The 17546-nt window shown below is 40.4% G+C and overlaps 1 protein-coding gene across 8 annotated transcripts in view; it reads right to left on the minus strand.

Annotated features, from left to right (window-relative positions):
- The window catches only part of ST3GAL6 (ST3 beta-galactoside alpha-2,3-sialyltransferase 6), an 86753-nt gene that overhangs the window by 8401 nt on the left and 60806 nt on the right, over nucleotides 1–17546 (minus strand). For all 8 annotated transcript variants that reach the window (XM_007164053.3, XM_057546003.1, XM_057546000.1 and 5 more), the window contains 5 exons: nucleotides 11398–11493; nucleotides 8218–8404; nucleotides 7975–8112; nucleotides 3295–3447; nucleotides 1111–2266 (listed from right to left, as the gene is read on the minus strand). In XM_007164053.3, the coding sequence (XP_007164115.1) occupies nucleotides 2180–2266; nucleotides 3295–3447; nucleotides 7975–8112; nucleotides 8218–8404; nucleotides 11398–11493 (661 nt within the window). In that variant the 3' untranslated portion in view covers nucleotides 1111–2179. The remainder of the gene's footprint in view (nucleotides 1–1110; nucleotides 2267–3294; nucleotides 3448–7974; nucleotides 8113–8217; nucleotides 8405–11397; nucleotides 11494–17546) is intronic.

The following is a 17546-nucleotide window of genomic DNA, read 5'->3' on the forward strand; positions in this document are numbered from 1 at the left end:
TTTTGTTTTTTGCTTAAATAAAACAACCTTGAGGTTTGTAACCTTTCTCATACCATGCAAAATGCCAGATCCCTCAATTTTAAGATCAGATTTTTATGGCCAATATTATAGTACTTACTTACAGTAACATTTGAAAATGCCGCCATTGAGGGGTTTTGGGGGTTTGGTTTTTTGTTTTTTTTTTTTTATAAATTCATTTATTTATTTTTGGCTGCGTTAGGTCTTCGTTGCTGTGCAGGGGCTTTCTCCAGTTGTGGCGAGCAGGGGCTACTCTTTGTTGCGGTGCGCGGGCTTCTCATTGCGGTGGCTTCTCGTTGTGGAGCACGGACTCTAGGCGCGTGGGCTTCAGTAGTTGTGGCGCACAGGCTCAGTAGTTGTGGCTCACGGGCTCTAGAGCGCAGGCTCAGTAGTTGTGGCACATGGGCCTAGTTGCTCCACGTCATGTGGGATCCTTCCCGGACCAGGGCTCGAACCCGTGTTGCCTGCATTGGCAGGCGGATTCTTAAGCACTGCACCACCAGGGAAGAAGTCCCTACCATTGGTTTTTGACATTGACTTTTTCTGTAGCCAGTGCCATCCTTTCTGAAGCCCGAATTACTTTACACCAAACTCAGCAGCCCAGCTGCAGCCTATGGCTGTGTGTTATGAGGGAAAGATCACACTGAACAGCTGTGCCTTTTCCACCTCAAAGAAAGAAGTTATGAGCAAAATCAAACGAGACTGGTACGGTGCAAACATATGCTGGGGTTAACAGAACAGAGTCCATATTTATTGTCTAGGTCTGGGTTAAATCAGCTAATAGTTTTGTCCCCTTACACCACTTGCAAGTATGTCAGTCAGTCAGTCACTTATTTCTGTTTCTGATCTAATATTTATTTATACACTCTCTTTAGAGATGCAGGCTAGTTGTCAGTGATAATTACCACTGTCTCCCAGTGATAATTATTGTTCAAAAGATGCCAGTTCCTTCCACTCCTACCTCTTCTGACAGCTTTTGATTCCAGCCTTATAACCTCCACTGTTCTCTTCACCCCTTGTCCCCCTCCCTCCCCATAGCCTTTGGTTACAGTCAGACAGACATTAAAATGAAAAGGGAGATGACCAGCTCACCACTTTTGTCCAACTGGCTTGTTTGCCTCAACACTCTTCTCTGGTGCACCCTAGGTAAGCTTCTTTCCATTTGAAGATGCGATTGAATCATGTGGACAATTGGTTTTTCATGAAAATGCCATTTAAATCCAGAAAAAGCTTGACTCTTCTTAAAGGTTTACTCATTCATGTCTTGTCTTTCCTAATTTACTTCCAATAAACTTCGAAATTTTAATGAATAAATTAAGCCAGGCAAAAAAAAAACGTTTTAAGAATGTTTGCTCCTTCTTGAGCTTGCCTCGTTCAGCTTCTTTGTATAAACTTTATTTCTTTAAAATAATGCAGTCACCAGACTTTAGGAATTGCATTCTTTCTTTGGTTATTTACTTATCCAGAGTTTCATATTTATCCTATTTATTTCTGTCGACTTAAAAAACATCTTCCTTCTACCAAACTACTCATCATAATCATGGTTTAACTTAACTGTAGGAAAAAAATGCTTAATAATTAAGCCAGTATGATCTTAGATTTCCCTAATCAATCAACCACGCTTAGGGTCTGGTTTAAGATTCCAGTCAGGTTGCTCAGGTAGAACAAAAAGGAACCAATCATCCAGAGAGAGAGATACAGAGGCCTGAAGTGGTCCCTGTATGCCGCATTCAAGGCACCGCCACATGCCAGCTCCCCACCAATTTACAGGAGCCAGCTAAGCCTCTCAGAATGTCACGTTACATTCAAAATCTGCTGTGGTAAACTAAATCCCCGTACTTATTAGCAAGTCACATCCCTTCAAAAGTCTAAGATGAAGTAACTATAAAAAGATACTTTAAAAACACGTCAGAAAACTAGCTTATTTTTAAAACAATGCAATGAAAAATTCACTCTCCCTGATCTCTTAGCATGTCTTGGTTTCCATAAATTAAATATATTCACAGAAATTAAGCTGGTGGTTATGAAGCACCAGGCAGCAACAGACTTAATATACATAATTTCTTGACAAGTACATCCAACATATTTAAAAATAAACTAAAAAAATTGCACTGTAAAAATAAAACTAATACTGTTAGCATCATCTTCTGAGTCTGTAGGGTCAATCTTGAGTCAAGTCGATTACAAAGTTTTTTTCTATAATGTCCTTCAAAAAGAGCTGCTCTGCAGTCACATTGTGATACGCATTCTAAAGAAGAAAAATAAAATCACCATCTATCCCAATCTCAAGATGTTAACAACAGCAGCAACAGAATATGCTGTATCTAAAAAACTTAATTAAAAACTCAAGTAACAAGTGGCATGGACTTTTAACTTATCTTTCTCATTTCTTTTTCATTGCTCATTCTTATGCCAGAGCTTGCCCACTCTTTCCACTTAAACCATCACATAAGTAAGAGGCTCCCTCACATCATCTGCTACTCTACTGAATTATGGTATAAATCTAGAAACCAGAATTTCAAAGTGTTAAGCTCTAACCTGAATAATACCACTTTTTCAGCTTATATAGTATTTAGGGATGAAGCTTTAAGGGGACTGGTTTCATGTCATGGGATATATCCATATACTTAACAGCAAATCATTCACAGTTCAATATTTAAAATGTACAGGTAACATTTTAATCCTATCACTGTGCCACTCATCTAAGTTATAATTAGGAAAATAGGAAATTCCTTCCCATTTAATCAATTGAAGTAAAAAATCTTAAGGATCAAATCCACCACCATTAATCCCCATTCAAGTGAAGAATGATCTAGTATAAAGGTTTACAACTTTTCTGACCATGAAGATTCTTTCATGAGGTTAAAATGTTACGGACCTTCTCATCGACTTAACTGAAAACTACCTGAAAATAATTCGTATGATTATGGCCATGCTTTTAGGTGAATTTGAAATAAAACAGCAGGTTTCTATATATTCAAATAGTGCAAGTATGATACAGTATCTAGGGTAAGGCTTGGTCCCTATATAGGTTTGATGAGTTTCTCCCAAGGGTCTGAGGCCAACAGATTGGGAACTGCTGCTGTAGTAAGAACTCTGCACCTGAGTCCTGATTTCAGCACGTGCTATCTCTGTAAACCCTTATCAAGCCATCAACCCCTCGAAACCTGTTCCCTCAGTAAAATGACAGGGTGAAAAGGGAGAATATAAGCTTTCCAACTCTAAAGATCAAAGATTATACCAAAGGGTATATATATATGTATATATATATATTACCTTATTCATCAAAGACATGGTGGCATTCCCAAAGTAGTGCAAAGGACTCTTGAGGTCAGAAAAGTTGTACTTAAAACCAGCAAGGTGAACTTCATGACATATGTGAAATGCCAATGTAATGGCAATAATTCCTGTTGTTGGGTGTTTGGGTTTCTGGGAGAGGAAATGAAAATTTAGGGAAAAAATCCAAACAAGGTACCTGTTTCCAAAACATTTGGGTGACCTAATCTTATAAAATAGCATCTTCTGAACATTTAATCAGGACAGAAATACTTCAGTTAAATCCTTGTCATGCCCTAAGGCTCAAGCCCCAAACAGTTAATACCCTAACTCTGAATATAAAGTGTTGCTTGAAATCTTAGAAAGTCTCTCAGGTAAAACTTACCTGCAGTACTAGTCCAGAAGACAGCTATCAAATGAAGCCTTTGAGGAAAAGGATTCTGCTGCCTTGTTTTTAAAAAACACACTGAGTCAAGCAACTTGTGGAAAAAGCAAAGCCTGAGAATGTTAAATCCATGTGTGAAACGTAAGGACAGCTTAATTCACTAACGGATAAGATCATGCTAAAAGGCTTCAAATAATTTAGCTTTAAAATGGTTCTATTTTATAATGCTGATAATTTAGCTCTAGGGAAAGATGGCTTTAATCAAGTAACTTCAATCACAAATTGCCATGGTAATGATCTGACTAGAAAAATAAAGATTCTAGATGTATATACAAAGTCACAATCTCAATTTTGTTTTTAAATTGATTATAATTTTAACTAAATTTTAACTAAAAAGAAAGAAACCAAGCATCCCCTTCACATGTACATATATCCTGAAAAACACTATAGTAGATGTTTGGCAGAAGGGTCTTGGCATTCAAAGTTTTCATTCTCGTTGGATGGCCTTCAGAGGCAAAAACAAGATATATCTTAAATTTACTAATACAAAAATTCAAGGAGATTTTCTTTTGATTAAATGTTTCTTACAGATCCCATGGAAATTACATATGATTAATTATGATTTTGAGAAAAAGAAAAAAATCAAAGCAGCACAATAAAATCAGATAAACTCTAGGAAGCAAATTTGTTTGAAAGCCTAACAGCCTTTTTTTTTTTAACATCTTTATTGGAGTATAATTGCTTTACAATGTTGTGTTAGTTTCTGCTGTATAACAGTGAATCAGCTATATGCATACATATATCCCCATATCTCCTCCCTCTTGCGTCTCCCTCCCACCCTCCCTATCCCACCACTGTAGGTGGTCACAAAGCACTGAGCTGATCTCCCTGTGCTATGCAGCTGCTTCCCACTAGCCATCCATTTTACATTTCACTCCCCTAGTAAGTTTCCATTCCTACTCTCCAAGATGACAATTTCATACCTTTCTATCCAACAGCTCTACCCTCCTTCCTACTTTGTCAGTTTAATCCTTATTTTTCTTAGAAAACAGAATCGATTAGACAAGAGCTACATCATCTTCCCAATTCCAAATCTACCTTCGTCTTTACCCATGTTTTCAGTGCTCACTCCTATGTGGATGATATGTCCCTGTTCCTACCTATGGCCAGCCTCTCCACTTGTGCACTCTATTTTATCACATTTCTTTTCTCAACAATTTCGCTTTCACAAGTATCCCCTTTCTCTCTTCATCATCAATATTTCCCTCTATTGAATCATCCCCTTCAGCACACAAACATATCATCTATCTTTCTTTAAAATAAAAAAAACCTTGAGCCTGTATCTTCCAACCATTTCTCTGCTTTCTTTTCTAGCAAAACTCCACTAAAGATTTGCCTCCGCTCACTCGTGTCCCATGTTCTCTCTCTTTAACGCAGTTCAGTCAGGCTTTCTTTCTCTTATCCTTGTCCATATCAATATGACCTCCATGTTTCCAGGACCACATCTGACATAGCTGAACTCTCTAAATACAGCTGTGTCCCTCCCTTGGCTTCTGGGACACTGTGTCCTACTAGAACTTCAGTCTACTTACAACTAGTTCTAGGATCATCTCTAAGTAAGACCAGGGTCTTCCTGTGCACCACCTAAGACAAAAATCAAGGAACAAATCTGATCTTACTTCACATAGGAAAGTAAGAGCTGAAAAGTCACAAAATATACATTCAGAAGCTGTCCTTTCCCCTCAAAATTACTACGAAATAGGGTTTAAATTTAAACTATATATGCTTTTTGACTTGGGAATTCCACTTCCAGATGTCCTTCCTACAGAAATCACACAAGTGTGCAGAAAATCTCTATAAGTACATGCATTTCTACATTACCTATAGAGGAAAAAAGCTGGACATAAAACTAAGGGTCTATAAATAGGGGAAGGGTTAATTAAATGGAGAGGGGAAATAGCAGAACAGTATCTATAGTATAATCACAATTATACTGAACAAACAAAAAGTGCTTGTGTTTCTAAATGAATAGACAAGAGTCTATGCAAACAATAAATGCTGGAGAGGATGTGGAGAAAAGGGAACCCTCTTGCACTGTTGGTGGGAATGTAAATTGATACAGCCACTATGGAGAACAGTGTGGAGGTTCCTTAAAAAACTAAAAATAGAACTACCATATGAACTGCCAATCCCACTCCTGGGCATACACCTGGAGAAAACCATAATTCAAAAAAATACATGCACCCCAATGTTCACTGCAGCACTATTTACAATAGCCAGGACATGGAAGCAACCTAAATGCCCATCAACAGAGGAATGGACAAAGACGGTGTGGTACATATATACAGTGGAATATTACTCGGCCATAAAAAGGAACGAACTAGTGCTATTTGCAGAGACATGACTGGACCTAGAGACTGTCATACAGAGGGAAGTTAAGTCAGAAAGAGAAAAACAAATATTGTATAATACAGCTTATATGTGGAATCTAGAAAAATGGTATAGATGAACTTACTCCCAAAGCAGAAATAGAGACACAGATGTAGAGAACAAACATCGATACCAAGGGGGGAAGAGGGGATGGGATGAAGTAGGACATTGGGATTGACATATATAATTACTATGTATAAAATAGATAACTAATGAGAACCTACTGTATAGCACAGGGGACTCTACTCAGTGCTCTGTGGTGACCTAAATGGGAAGGGAATCAAAAAAAGAGGGAACATATGTATAGGTATAACTGATTCACTTTGCTGTACAGCAGAAACTAACACATTGTAAAGCAACTATACTCCAATAAAAATGAACTTAAAAAAAAAAAAGTACTTGTGTTTGTAAATGCATAGACAAGAGTCTAGAAGGATATAAAAGGCAATAAAGCTTGGGAGATAATCTGAGTTACGGAGAGAAGAGAAAAGAAGGATGATTTCCTTTTTTAAAAAATACTCCTTTGTAAAAGCTGTTTGATTTTAAGCATGTAGTATTTTAGAATTTCTTTATCATGCAGAAGAAAAGATACAAAATATGCGTTTATTTCTTTGGATTTTACGCCATTACAAAAGGGAAAGCCTCATTTCAGCTGAGATATCACATTACACAGTTACTCAAACTTCAAGTGAAAAACACAGCCTGCCACTGTATGGGTCTAAAGAGTATTTTTTCCCTAGGGAATGTAGACAAACAGGGCTGCAAGAGTCAGAGTCAATGAGATTCCTTATAATTAAAAAGAATTAGGGACTTCCCTGGTGGCGCAGTGGTTAAGAATCCACCTGCCAATGCAGGGGACATGGGTTCAAGCCCTGGTCCGAGAGGATCCCACATGCTGTGGAGCAACTAAGCCCACGTGCCACAGCTACTGAGCCCATGCACCCTAGAGTCCGCGTGCTGCAACAACTGAAGCCCACATGCCTAGAGCCCGTGCTCCGCAACAAGAGAAGCCACCACAATGAGAAGCCTGCGCACCGCAACAAAGAGTAGCCCCCGCTCGCTGCAGCTAGAGAAAGCCCACGTGCAGCAGCGAAGACCTAAGGCAGCCAAAATTTTTTTTTAATTAAAAAAAAAATAATTAAAAAGAATTAAAGAATCCAGTCCTGCTACTCTGCACACAGCCTGCCCATTAGCACCCCTATCAAGACTCTCCTCCCTACAGAGCACTGAAGCGGAGGTCATGAGAGATGAGCCACTTGGACGTGCAGAGGGAGACCCCAGAAAGGCTCCAAAAGGGACTTCTCTGGTGGTGCAGTGGTTAAGAATCTGCCTGCCAGGACTTCCCTGGTGGCGCAATGGTTAAGAATCCGCCTGCCAATGCAGGGGACACGGGTTCGAGCCCTGGTTCAGGAAGATCCCACATGCCGCAGATCAACTAAGCCTGTGCGCTACAACTACTGAGCCCGCATGCCACAACTACTGAAGCCCGCGCACCTAGAGCCCGTGCTCCGCAACAAAGAGGAGCCACCGCGATGAGAAGCCCACACACCTCAAGGAGGGGTAACCACCGCTCACTGCAACCAGAGAAAGCCCGTAGGCAGCAACAAAGACCCAGCAGCCAAAAATAATTAATTAATTAATTAATTAATGGCAGAACCCCTACCCCCACCCCACTTAAGGTTCTTTTCCTTGCAACCTGAAAAACATAAAGCTAAAATCCAAAGATACGTGATTTCACTAACCCAGACATGAGTGAAGCCACCTCACGAGTCGTGGTTCTCATCCAGTTTCCAAGAGCCCCAAACACCCTCTATCCCACCCCAGTGAGGTCTTTAGTTTGAAACTGTACAAAGGAAAATACATACCTGATTTTTGGGAAACACTTTCGGGAAATGAAGCAGTTCATAAGCTGCTGTTCTGATAATGAAAGGATCTAATATTCTGATTTGATAAGGTTTATAGATCAGATTTAATGCTGGTTTCTTCCAAAAACCATTAGTATTCTGAAATAAAGTAAGAAAATAGAAAATACAACTTGTTGTTGTCTCTTTTTTTAATGAAAAAAAAAATGAAGGTAATTGGAAGCCAGATCAATTTTGCCAACTTACTATTTTGCCACCTGTCAACAATTCCCACAGCCACTTTAAATCAAGCGGCTTAAAAGCAGTGAGAATCACCGTAGTATTAGGATCATTGTGATTGGGATCTGAAAAAACAGATTCTGGATAAAAAAGTCGGAAGGTAGTCCTTCTCCCAACTTCCTCTTCATGTCCTAAAACAGGACCATTATTCATTCTGTGGGTAGTAAAACACACAAGATATGTAGACCAAGCACAGTACGGGTCATGTCCATCACAGTTCTCAGAGCTTTCAGAGCTGGACAAACATGGTCAGCCGTGTAACCAGGGCTCTAAAGCCACACGGCAATCCGTCAATCTTTCACACATAACAGCCAAGGAGATAACTCCCTTTCGTGAAACAGCTGCTTGATCAAAGGCAGAAACATTCATTTGTGTTTGAAAATTAACTGTGGGGACACTGATAATTCATTCTTACCTCCGGAAAAACTGAAGACAAAATGAAACAAATGGGAACATAAAACCACAGAATACTCAAAGCTAAAAGAGACCTGGGAGGACATCCAGACAAAACCCCTTGTGTTTGTAGATGAGGGCCCCAATGTACATAGAGATAAAGTTACTTGCCCAGGGTTACACAATGATGTAGCAGGTGGACGTGTGTCTCAGTGACTAACAGGCAAGAGTCACAGTTAAGGTGATTTGAAAACCCACCAAAATTGTTGTGCTCTGAAATAAAGTAACAACATAAAATTGCTATATTTATACCCAAGCACAACCAAATGAATGACTATCTCTGGCATGAACCAAAGAACCACAAAGGATCCAGTGTTGGGTTTGTGGATACTCAAAGCCAAGGTTAGACATATACTATTTATGCACACACCATGAAGGTGTGCTATGAAAAGGAATGCATTGTTCCCAAAACACTGTCTCCTAGGAGATAAATACTGTTTGACCCTTTGCCACTGACTGTGTGATATAAGGCAGCCTTAGTAACACGGGAAATGACTTTCATAATGTCTTTAATGGCATTTTCCCACAAGGGCCTGGTGTGGTTCTAGGTGACCAGATTTTAGACAATTACAAAGAAATTTGTGAGTGCTTCAACATTGTTTTGTGGATAAATTTTCACAGCTTCCTCAAAATGAATAATCAACAGAAAATAAGGTGACCACTCTATGCAGAAACCCTCAGCTTGTAACCCAGCAAAACGCCCAAGCACTGCCAGGTCATCCTAATGCATTGCCCAGCGCGAAGCTTTCCCACTCTTCAGAAGACTATTCATAGCCATTCCCAACACACACAAACTTTATCCCGGATAATGACCTGACTTCACCCTTTCAATGAGAAAATAGAACTTGAAATGTCCGCATTTCCCCACCATTACATCTATAGGACTCTTGGTAGCTGTAACCACAATGCCAGCTTTCCCTTCCACAGCAGAGATAACCACACTGGTGTTCTGAACCCCATCCCCTCTCTCGTTACCACACCAACCTCCTTATTCATTTCCATCAGTTTACTAATATGCTTTAGAATCTATCTTTATAAAAGGAAACAAAATAGAAAATCTCCTTTGAGTCCATAATCATCTCCAGCGACTATCTCATTTCTCAACTCCACAGTGAAATTTCTCTAAAGAGTTGCTTCTACTGGTTTCTCCACTTTCTCACCTGTCATTCTCTCCTCAAACCACTCCACTTGGGCTTCTCCCCCACACTGTGCCTCCAAGTCTTCTTCTGTCAAGAGTAACAGTGAGCTTCAGCTTGCCAGTCCAATGGTGAACTCTGTCCTTATCTTACATGACCTCTCACCAACCTTTGTCATGCTTGAAACCTCCCTCTGTCTTAAAACACTGTGATCTCTTGGCTTTTGTGATCACCTTTTCCTGTCTTTCTTCCTACCTCACTGGTAGATCCTCTCCAACTCTTTAACTCCTTTTTCTTTGCTCAACCTTTAAGTTTTGACTACTTCAAAGCTCAGTCCTGGGCCCTCTTCTCTGTCTCTCCCTGGGAAATCTCACCCAGTCCATGGTTTAAGTACAACTTACAGGCTGTTCGCAATGAAGATGTTAACCTGTTTATCTAACTGCCTACTTGACTTATCCACTGCAAATCTAATAAGCATATCAAACCTGGTATGTTCAAACAGTAGCCTTGATTCTCCTCTAAACCTGTTCCTACCCTGGTCCTCCCCAACTCAACCACTATCCAGCCAATCTCTTACGCTGAAAACCTAGGAGGAGGTATCCTGCATTCCTTTATTCCCATCTCTGCTCACATCTAATGCATCAGAACATCCTGCTAACTCTACCTCTAAAACATGCCTCAATCTAGCCCCTTATCTCCTTCCACGCCATGACAATCCTGTTGCAAGCCACCATTCTCTACCCAAATGCAGCAACCTAACTGGCCTCTTCATTTCCACAGCTTGTCCTTCCTGTTTCATTGTCCATGCCATCACCAGGGTATTTTAAAGACATAACCAGATAGAGTTGCTCTCTTGCTTAACAATTTTCAAAAGTTTTCTGTTATACTTAAAATAAAACGCAAGCTCTAATCGCAGTTTACAAAGTCCTACACAGCCTGCTCCTTACCTACCTCTTCAGCTGCCAATTGCACCACCCCCCCAGCCTGCTGCCCTCCAACCTCACTGGTTTTCTTGCTGCTGCTCTTAAACCTAGCATCATACCCTCCTGAAGACCTGCAGTAAACATCCTCTCTGTCTGTATTCCCTAGTCTTCATATGGCCGGTACTGTGTGGTCTTAGGTCCAGTTTAGATGTCGCCCCTTCAAAACAGTCATCAATTCAAAAATAGCCACTCAGTCATTCTCTATCACACATGTTTTAATTGTTTGCACGGCACTTATTACTACATTTCTTTATTTAATTACTGTTTTCTTCCCCTCGTTAGAATGTAAGCTCCTCGGGGAACAAGAACATTATTCTTTTTCCCTGCTATATCCCCCTAGAACTGTGCTAGAACTAGAGCTAGAACTGTGCCTGGCATAGTAAGGGGATTTCATAAATATGTGCTAAATAAATGACCTGAAATCTAGGCCTACTCCAGCCAACAACTCGAGTAATGTGTAATGTACTTAAACATACTACAGCAACTCTACTTCCTTTTAAAACGCAGCGGTACTAAAGCAGGAAACTAGATTCTTTTGAAACAATTCCAGGTTAGCAAATAGAAGATATATTTACCTTATTATTACATCATAGGAGTCAATTTTTTCTCCTAACGTCTTATTCTTCAAAACTCCTCCATTACCAACCACCACACATTTTTTACACGGCACACTGTTGGGCAAATGACAAGAGAGAGATTGAGCCATCTTTTACAAAACTGGGTGATTCCAAGAACCCATTCATACTTTGAGGAACCCAATACAAGATTTCACTTGTTGCACAAGTAGAAAAAGAACCAGTTGTAACTTACAGGTCTAGGGATGTGTTAGAAAGATATAAAATTCAAGAAATAACATTCCATAGGAAGTATATCATCGTTAGCAACTATTAAGGCATATCAGTTCACATACATCCCCTCATTTGATTCCCATAACCACCCACTGAGATAAGTAAGCCTGATATTCCCATTTTACAAATGAAGAAAGATTCAAAAATCTGTTAGGTGACATTTCAAAGTCATACTCCAAAGAGGTAAAACTAGGATTGAGTCCAGACCTTTGGACTACAAAAATACCCCTCAATATAGGATTCTGCATGTTAATATTGATACAAGTGTGTTTCATATTAGATGTGTATGTATTTTCCATCAGCATTACCCATTCCCCTGAGATTCCAGCTCTGGGTTATTGCTGCGTCTTATAAGTTTGGAAACAGACATTATAGAATCTGGTTGGCAAAGTGCAGCTTCCTTGTACCTGCCCGTGCTCACTTCAATTCCCCAAACAGGTACTGGTTCTTGGAGCTTAGCCAATACAAATGAAAAGTTTACTGTGTGTTCCTGGCAAAGAGCTTTAAAGTAGGACATGAAGTGGGACTTTCTGTTGCTGGCTGGAATCAGCCTAGGCCAGTGGACTATCTACTGTTCAGCTCTCAGCCAACGTGGCCTGGCCCTCAACATAATACAAGCCATACATGACAAACCCACAGCAAACATCCTTCTTAATGGTGAAAAACTGAAATCATTTCCTCTAAGACCAGGATCAAGACAAGGATGTCCACTCTCACCACTTTTATTCAACATAGTTTTGGAAGTCCTGGCCACAGCAATCAGAGAAGAAAAAGAGATAAAAGGAATCCAAATTGGAAAGAAGAAGTAAAACTGTCACTGTTTGCAGATGATGTGATACTATACATAGAAAATCCTAAAGACGCTACCAGAAAACTACTAGACTCATCAATAAATTTGGTAAAGTTGCAGCATATAAAATTACCACACAGAAATCTCTTGCATTCCTATACAGTAATAATGAAAGATCCAAAAGAGAAATTAAGGAAACAATCCCATTTACCATTGCAAAAGAAAAGAATATAATACCTAGGAATAAACCTACCTAAGGAGGCAAAAAACCTGTACTCAGAAAACTATAAGACACTGATGAAAGAAATCAAAGATGACACAAACAGATGGAGAGATAAACCATGTTCTTGGACTGGAAGAATCAATAATGTGAAAATGACTATACTACCCAAAGCAATCTACAGATTCAACACAATCCTTATCAAATTATCAATAGCATTTTCCACAGAATTAGAACAAAAAATTTTACAATTTGTATGAAAACACAAAAGACCCCGAATAGCCAGAGCAATCTTGAGAAAGAAAAACGGAGCTGGAGGTATCAGGCTCCGTGACTTCAAACTATACTACAAAGTTACAGTAATCAAAACAGTATGGTACTGGCACAAAAAAAGAAATATAGGTCAGTGGAACAGGATAGAAAGTCCAGAGATAAACCCACGCACCTATGGTCACCTAATCTATGACAAAGGAGGCAACAATATACAATGGAGAAAAGACAGCCACTTCAATAAGTGGTGCTGGGAAAACTGGACAGCTACATGTGAAACAATGAAATCAGAACATTCTCTACCACCATACACAAAAATAAGCTCAAAATGGATTAAAGACCTAAGTGTAAGACCAGATACTGTAAAACTCTTAGAGGAAAACATAGGCAGAACATTCTCTGACACAAGTCACAGGAAGATCTTTTTTGATCCACCTCCTAGAGTAATGAAAATAAAAACAAAAATAAACAAATGGGACCTAATTAAACTTAAGAGCTTTTGCACAGCAAAGGAAACCGTAAACAAAACAAAAAGACAACCCACAGAATGGGAGAAAATATTTGCAAATGAAGCAACCGACAAGGGATTAATCTCCAAAATAAACAGCTCATGCATCTCAATATCGAAAAAACAAACAACCCAATCAAATGAGCAGAAGATCTAAATAGACATTTCTCCAAAGAAGACATGCAGATGGCCAAGAGGCACGTGAAAAGATGCTCAACGTTGCTAATTATTAGAGAAATGCCAATCAAAACTACAATGAGAAAAAAAAAAAAAAATACAATGAGGTATCACCTCACACCGGTCAGAATGGCCATCATCAAAACATCTACAAACAATAAATGTTGGAGAGGGTGTGGAGGAAAGGAAAGCCTCCTACACTGTTGGTGGGAATATAAATTGGTGCAGCCACTATGGAGAACAGTATGGACGTTCCTTAAAACACTAAAAACAGAGCTACCATATGATCCAGCAATCCCACTCCTGGGCATATATCCGAAGAAAATCAAAATTCAAAAAGATGCACGTACCCCAGTGTTAACTGCAGCACTATTTACAATCGCCAGGACATGGAAGCAACCATCAATGGAGGAATGGATAAAGACAACATGGTATATACACACACACACACACACACACACACACACACACACACAAAATGGAATATTACTCAGCCATAGAAAAGAATGAAATGATGCTATTTGCAGCAACATGATGGACCTAGAGATTGTCATACTGAGTGAAGTAAGTCAGACAGAGAAAGACAAAAATATCATATGATATCACTTATATGTGGAATCTAAAAAAGTGGTACAAATGAACCTATTTATAACACAGAAAGAGTCACAGCTGTAGAAAACAAACTTATGGTTACCAAGGGGGAGTGGGGCAGGGAAGGGATAAATTGGGAGATTGGGATTGACATATACACACTACTACATATAAAATAGATAACTAATAAGAACCTACTGTACAGCACAGGGAACTCTACTCAATACTCTGTAATGACCTATATGGGAAAAGAATCTAAAAAAGAGTGGATATATGTCTATGTATAACTGATTCACTTTGCTGTACACCTGAAACTAACACAACATTGTAAATCAACTATACTCCAATAAAAATTAATTTTTAAAAAAATGGCCTGGTCCATCCAACTCCAAGCTCTCACCACCACTCAGCCAGGCCTGGAGAAATGACAAAACAGATCATGTCCTTCTCCTCTTGGAGACAAAACTACAGAGGAGAAGGCTGTTGAGACTGTCCTTGCAGGGCCCTCATGACAGAAATATGAGGAAAAACCCGTTTCTCTAAGAAACATGAAATCAGCAGACCAGATGAACTTCAGACCGTAAGGCTCTTAGGAAATTAATCAGTAGCAAAATTGCACAAATGCTGTAGAATATTTAAACGCAGAGAACACAGCAATACAGGAACTACGAAAGGAGCCAGGAGTTGGTCCTGTCAGGTTAAGGAGAGACAGGATACACATTCCTACACATGTAAACTTCCCTTTTTTATTTAGAATTTGTTTAGTTCATCTATTTGCTTGATGTTTTTATACCTTAAACTTTTTAAAAACACTTTTTTTTATGTTTTGAGACTTTCAGCTCCCAAATATTAAAGAGTCATGCATAATCAGTGTCTACTTTGTTACAAAAACAAGAAGATCCAGGGTTTCACAGATGGTACTGATGGGGGCTGGGGGGCAATCGTCCAACAGGCCCCCCTTGAGTCTGTACCCACAGACCTCCTATGATGGACATGTCACAATGTGTTCTAGAGAAGTTTCTTTCCTAAGTCTGCTTGTCTTTAACTATGAAAGTAACATTTCTAGGTGCTCTTATATACAAGTTTGACATAAATCCCAATTCCAGGAAGCTACTCTGTCCACGGTGCTCTGCAGCCAGGTGGCATGGAGAAGATGGGGATGCTGGTCAACTTCAAAACCCTTTTCTCTCTGGGTCTGCGGCCATCCTCCTGAGCAGACCTAGCCCATGAGGGCTGTACAGCAGGGAGCAATTCCCACGCACACAGCTTGCGTGGTTCCTCTTTCCATGACCTCACAGCCAGTTTGATGCAAAATCAGAGGCTGAACCTCCCTGCTCCATCTCCCTAGCAGAACGCTAGGTGAGGCTGGGCACCAGGGAGGGAGTGGCTAGGAACGGACAGGATGGAAGTAACAGCTCTGCTCCTGTGAGGTCACCTGTGTGGAGGTGAAGGAGGAATATCTGTAATTTATGGCATGTAGACTAACCCTCTGCCTTCAAAGAAGGCTGGAGGCCACTCCCCTCCCAGCAACCATCCCGGACTGGGGTCCCCAGCCTGAAGCAGGCTTGCCTGACTCCAGTACCACCGAACATGCCGGGGCGGGGCCAGGAGCACAGGCCACCACCATGTGTCCCCAGAGTTCTTATCTTGGAACCTCCACAAAGGACTCCTGCCCCACAGGCCTAATCTCTGAAGTTGACCCCAGAAAGAGGGAACTCAGCTCAGTCCCAGACACAGCCAGTTCCATAAACACTCAGCCAGAAGTTTCCCTCAGTGTTATCTGTATCAGGCGGGATTACAGTTGGTAATCAAGCCCCAGATCACGTGTGGCCAAAAGAGCATCACAATACAAGAAGCTACCATCTGTCATACTCAGGTCACATCCCTGGTCCCCTCTCAAACTCCAGGTCCTGAGCCTCCTCCCACAAACCCTAACAAGCCTTCCAGCCAGAAGAAAAGGGGGAGTTAAGGGTGCAAGCAGATCTGTTTCACAGGAGCCCCAAGGACTGGTTCCAGAGGGAGGGTCATTCCTTCTACTCAGCCTCTCTGGCCTCCTCCCGCTTGGGAAGAATGGAGAGAAATCATATGGACACTGCCTCACTCAAGAGAACTCCAGTTCCAAAGACGCTTTACAGTTCCATGGTCACCGCATTTTTAAAATTTCACTTTCTGTTTTTTTCTCTGTCAGCTTTGTAGGGGGCAGGTGGAAAGGGGAGGGCCCTTCACCACAGGAAAAGTTTTCTGATGCCTTTAAAAGGAAATCTCGTCAATGAAATTTTACTTCTCCTCTTGGCAAGGGATATTGCAAAGATCCACACATTTTTCTGAATATCATACATGACACTAGAAACTCCTCTAGGGGTGGGCCTAAGACGACTCTTAGGCAATAACATCTTCTCTGCCGCTGGTATTCACAGTGCCCCCATGATGCTGGAAAATGTGAAATGGAACAGATCCACGGTCTGAACCACATACCTTGTAATTCACTGCTTCCCTCCCTCCGCAGCAGGTACCCCCATATTACCAAAGGAGTGATTCATCGTCTCCTTGGCTTCATCCACCTGGCCTGGGCTCCTGGCTTCCCCTGTTTCCCTAGTGTGAATCAATAACTTCCAGTGTCCTTTGGGTGACTGCATAACTTCAAGATATTTAATTAACACAACTCTCATTCACAAACAGCTGCAGTGAATTGTGAATCCCTAATGGGCAAGAATATTATATTTCTGCAACCTCTAATCTAAAATTTTATATTTATTTATATTTATATTTATATTTTACTTATAAATATATTTATATTTCTGCATCCTCCAATCTAAAACTTCCTGATTCACAGGTTGTGCATTTTAGAAACTGATTTGGTTGTGACTTTAAGTGTGACTTTGTAGCTAGAGAAACAGGTTAGCTGTTCTTCCTTCCTCCACTCTGGAAACAGGTAGGGAAATCCATGTGCCTCAAATTGCTCACCCAGAAAACAAGATCATTCCAGAGTGCCTGAACCTGTTAATGGAAAATCTGGAAAGCTGCTGAAATAGTAATGGTAAGAGGTCACACTTCCCCTAGGTGAAAGCCGTGTTTCTCATCAAGTCAGGCAGATCCAGAAGAGCTACTGGCCTATGCAGAGTGAAACATCATCAGTATAGAGAAAGTAAACTTGAACTGCCCACTTCCAGTGATCTGTGATCTGTCTTCTTTTCTAAATGCTGTATGACTCCTTTCGGCAGCATAGTATACATTAAAATGTATCACTCCATCTTCAATGTAGCAATCTCTGGCAGATCCCACTGGTCATATTCCCAGCACCCATTACCCCTTGTACCTTT

Source organism: Balaenoptera acutorostrata, chromosome 4, assembly GCF_949987535.1.
Source record: "Balaenoptera acutorostrata chromosome 4, mBalAcu1.1, whole genome shotgun sequence".
NCBI classification, from domain to species: domain Eukaryota; kingdom Metazoa; phylum Chordata; class Mammalia; order Artiodactyla; family Balaenopteridae; genus Balaenoptera; species Balaenoptera acutorostrata.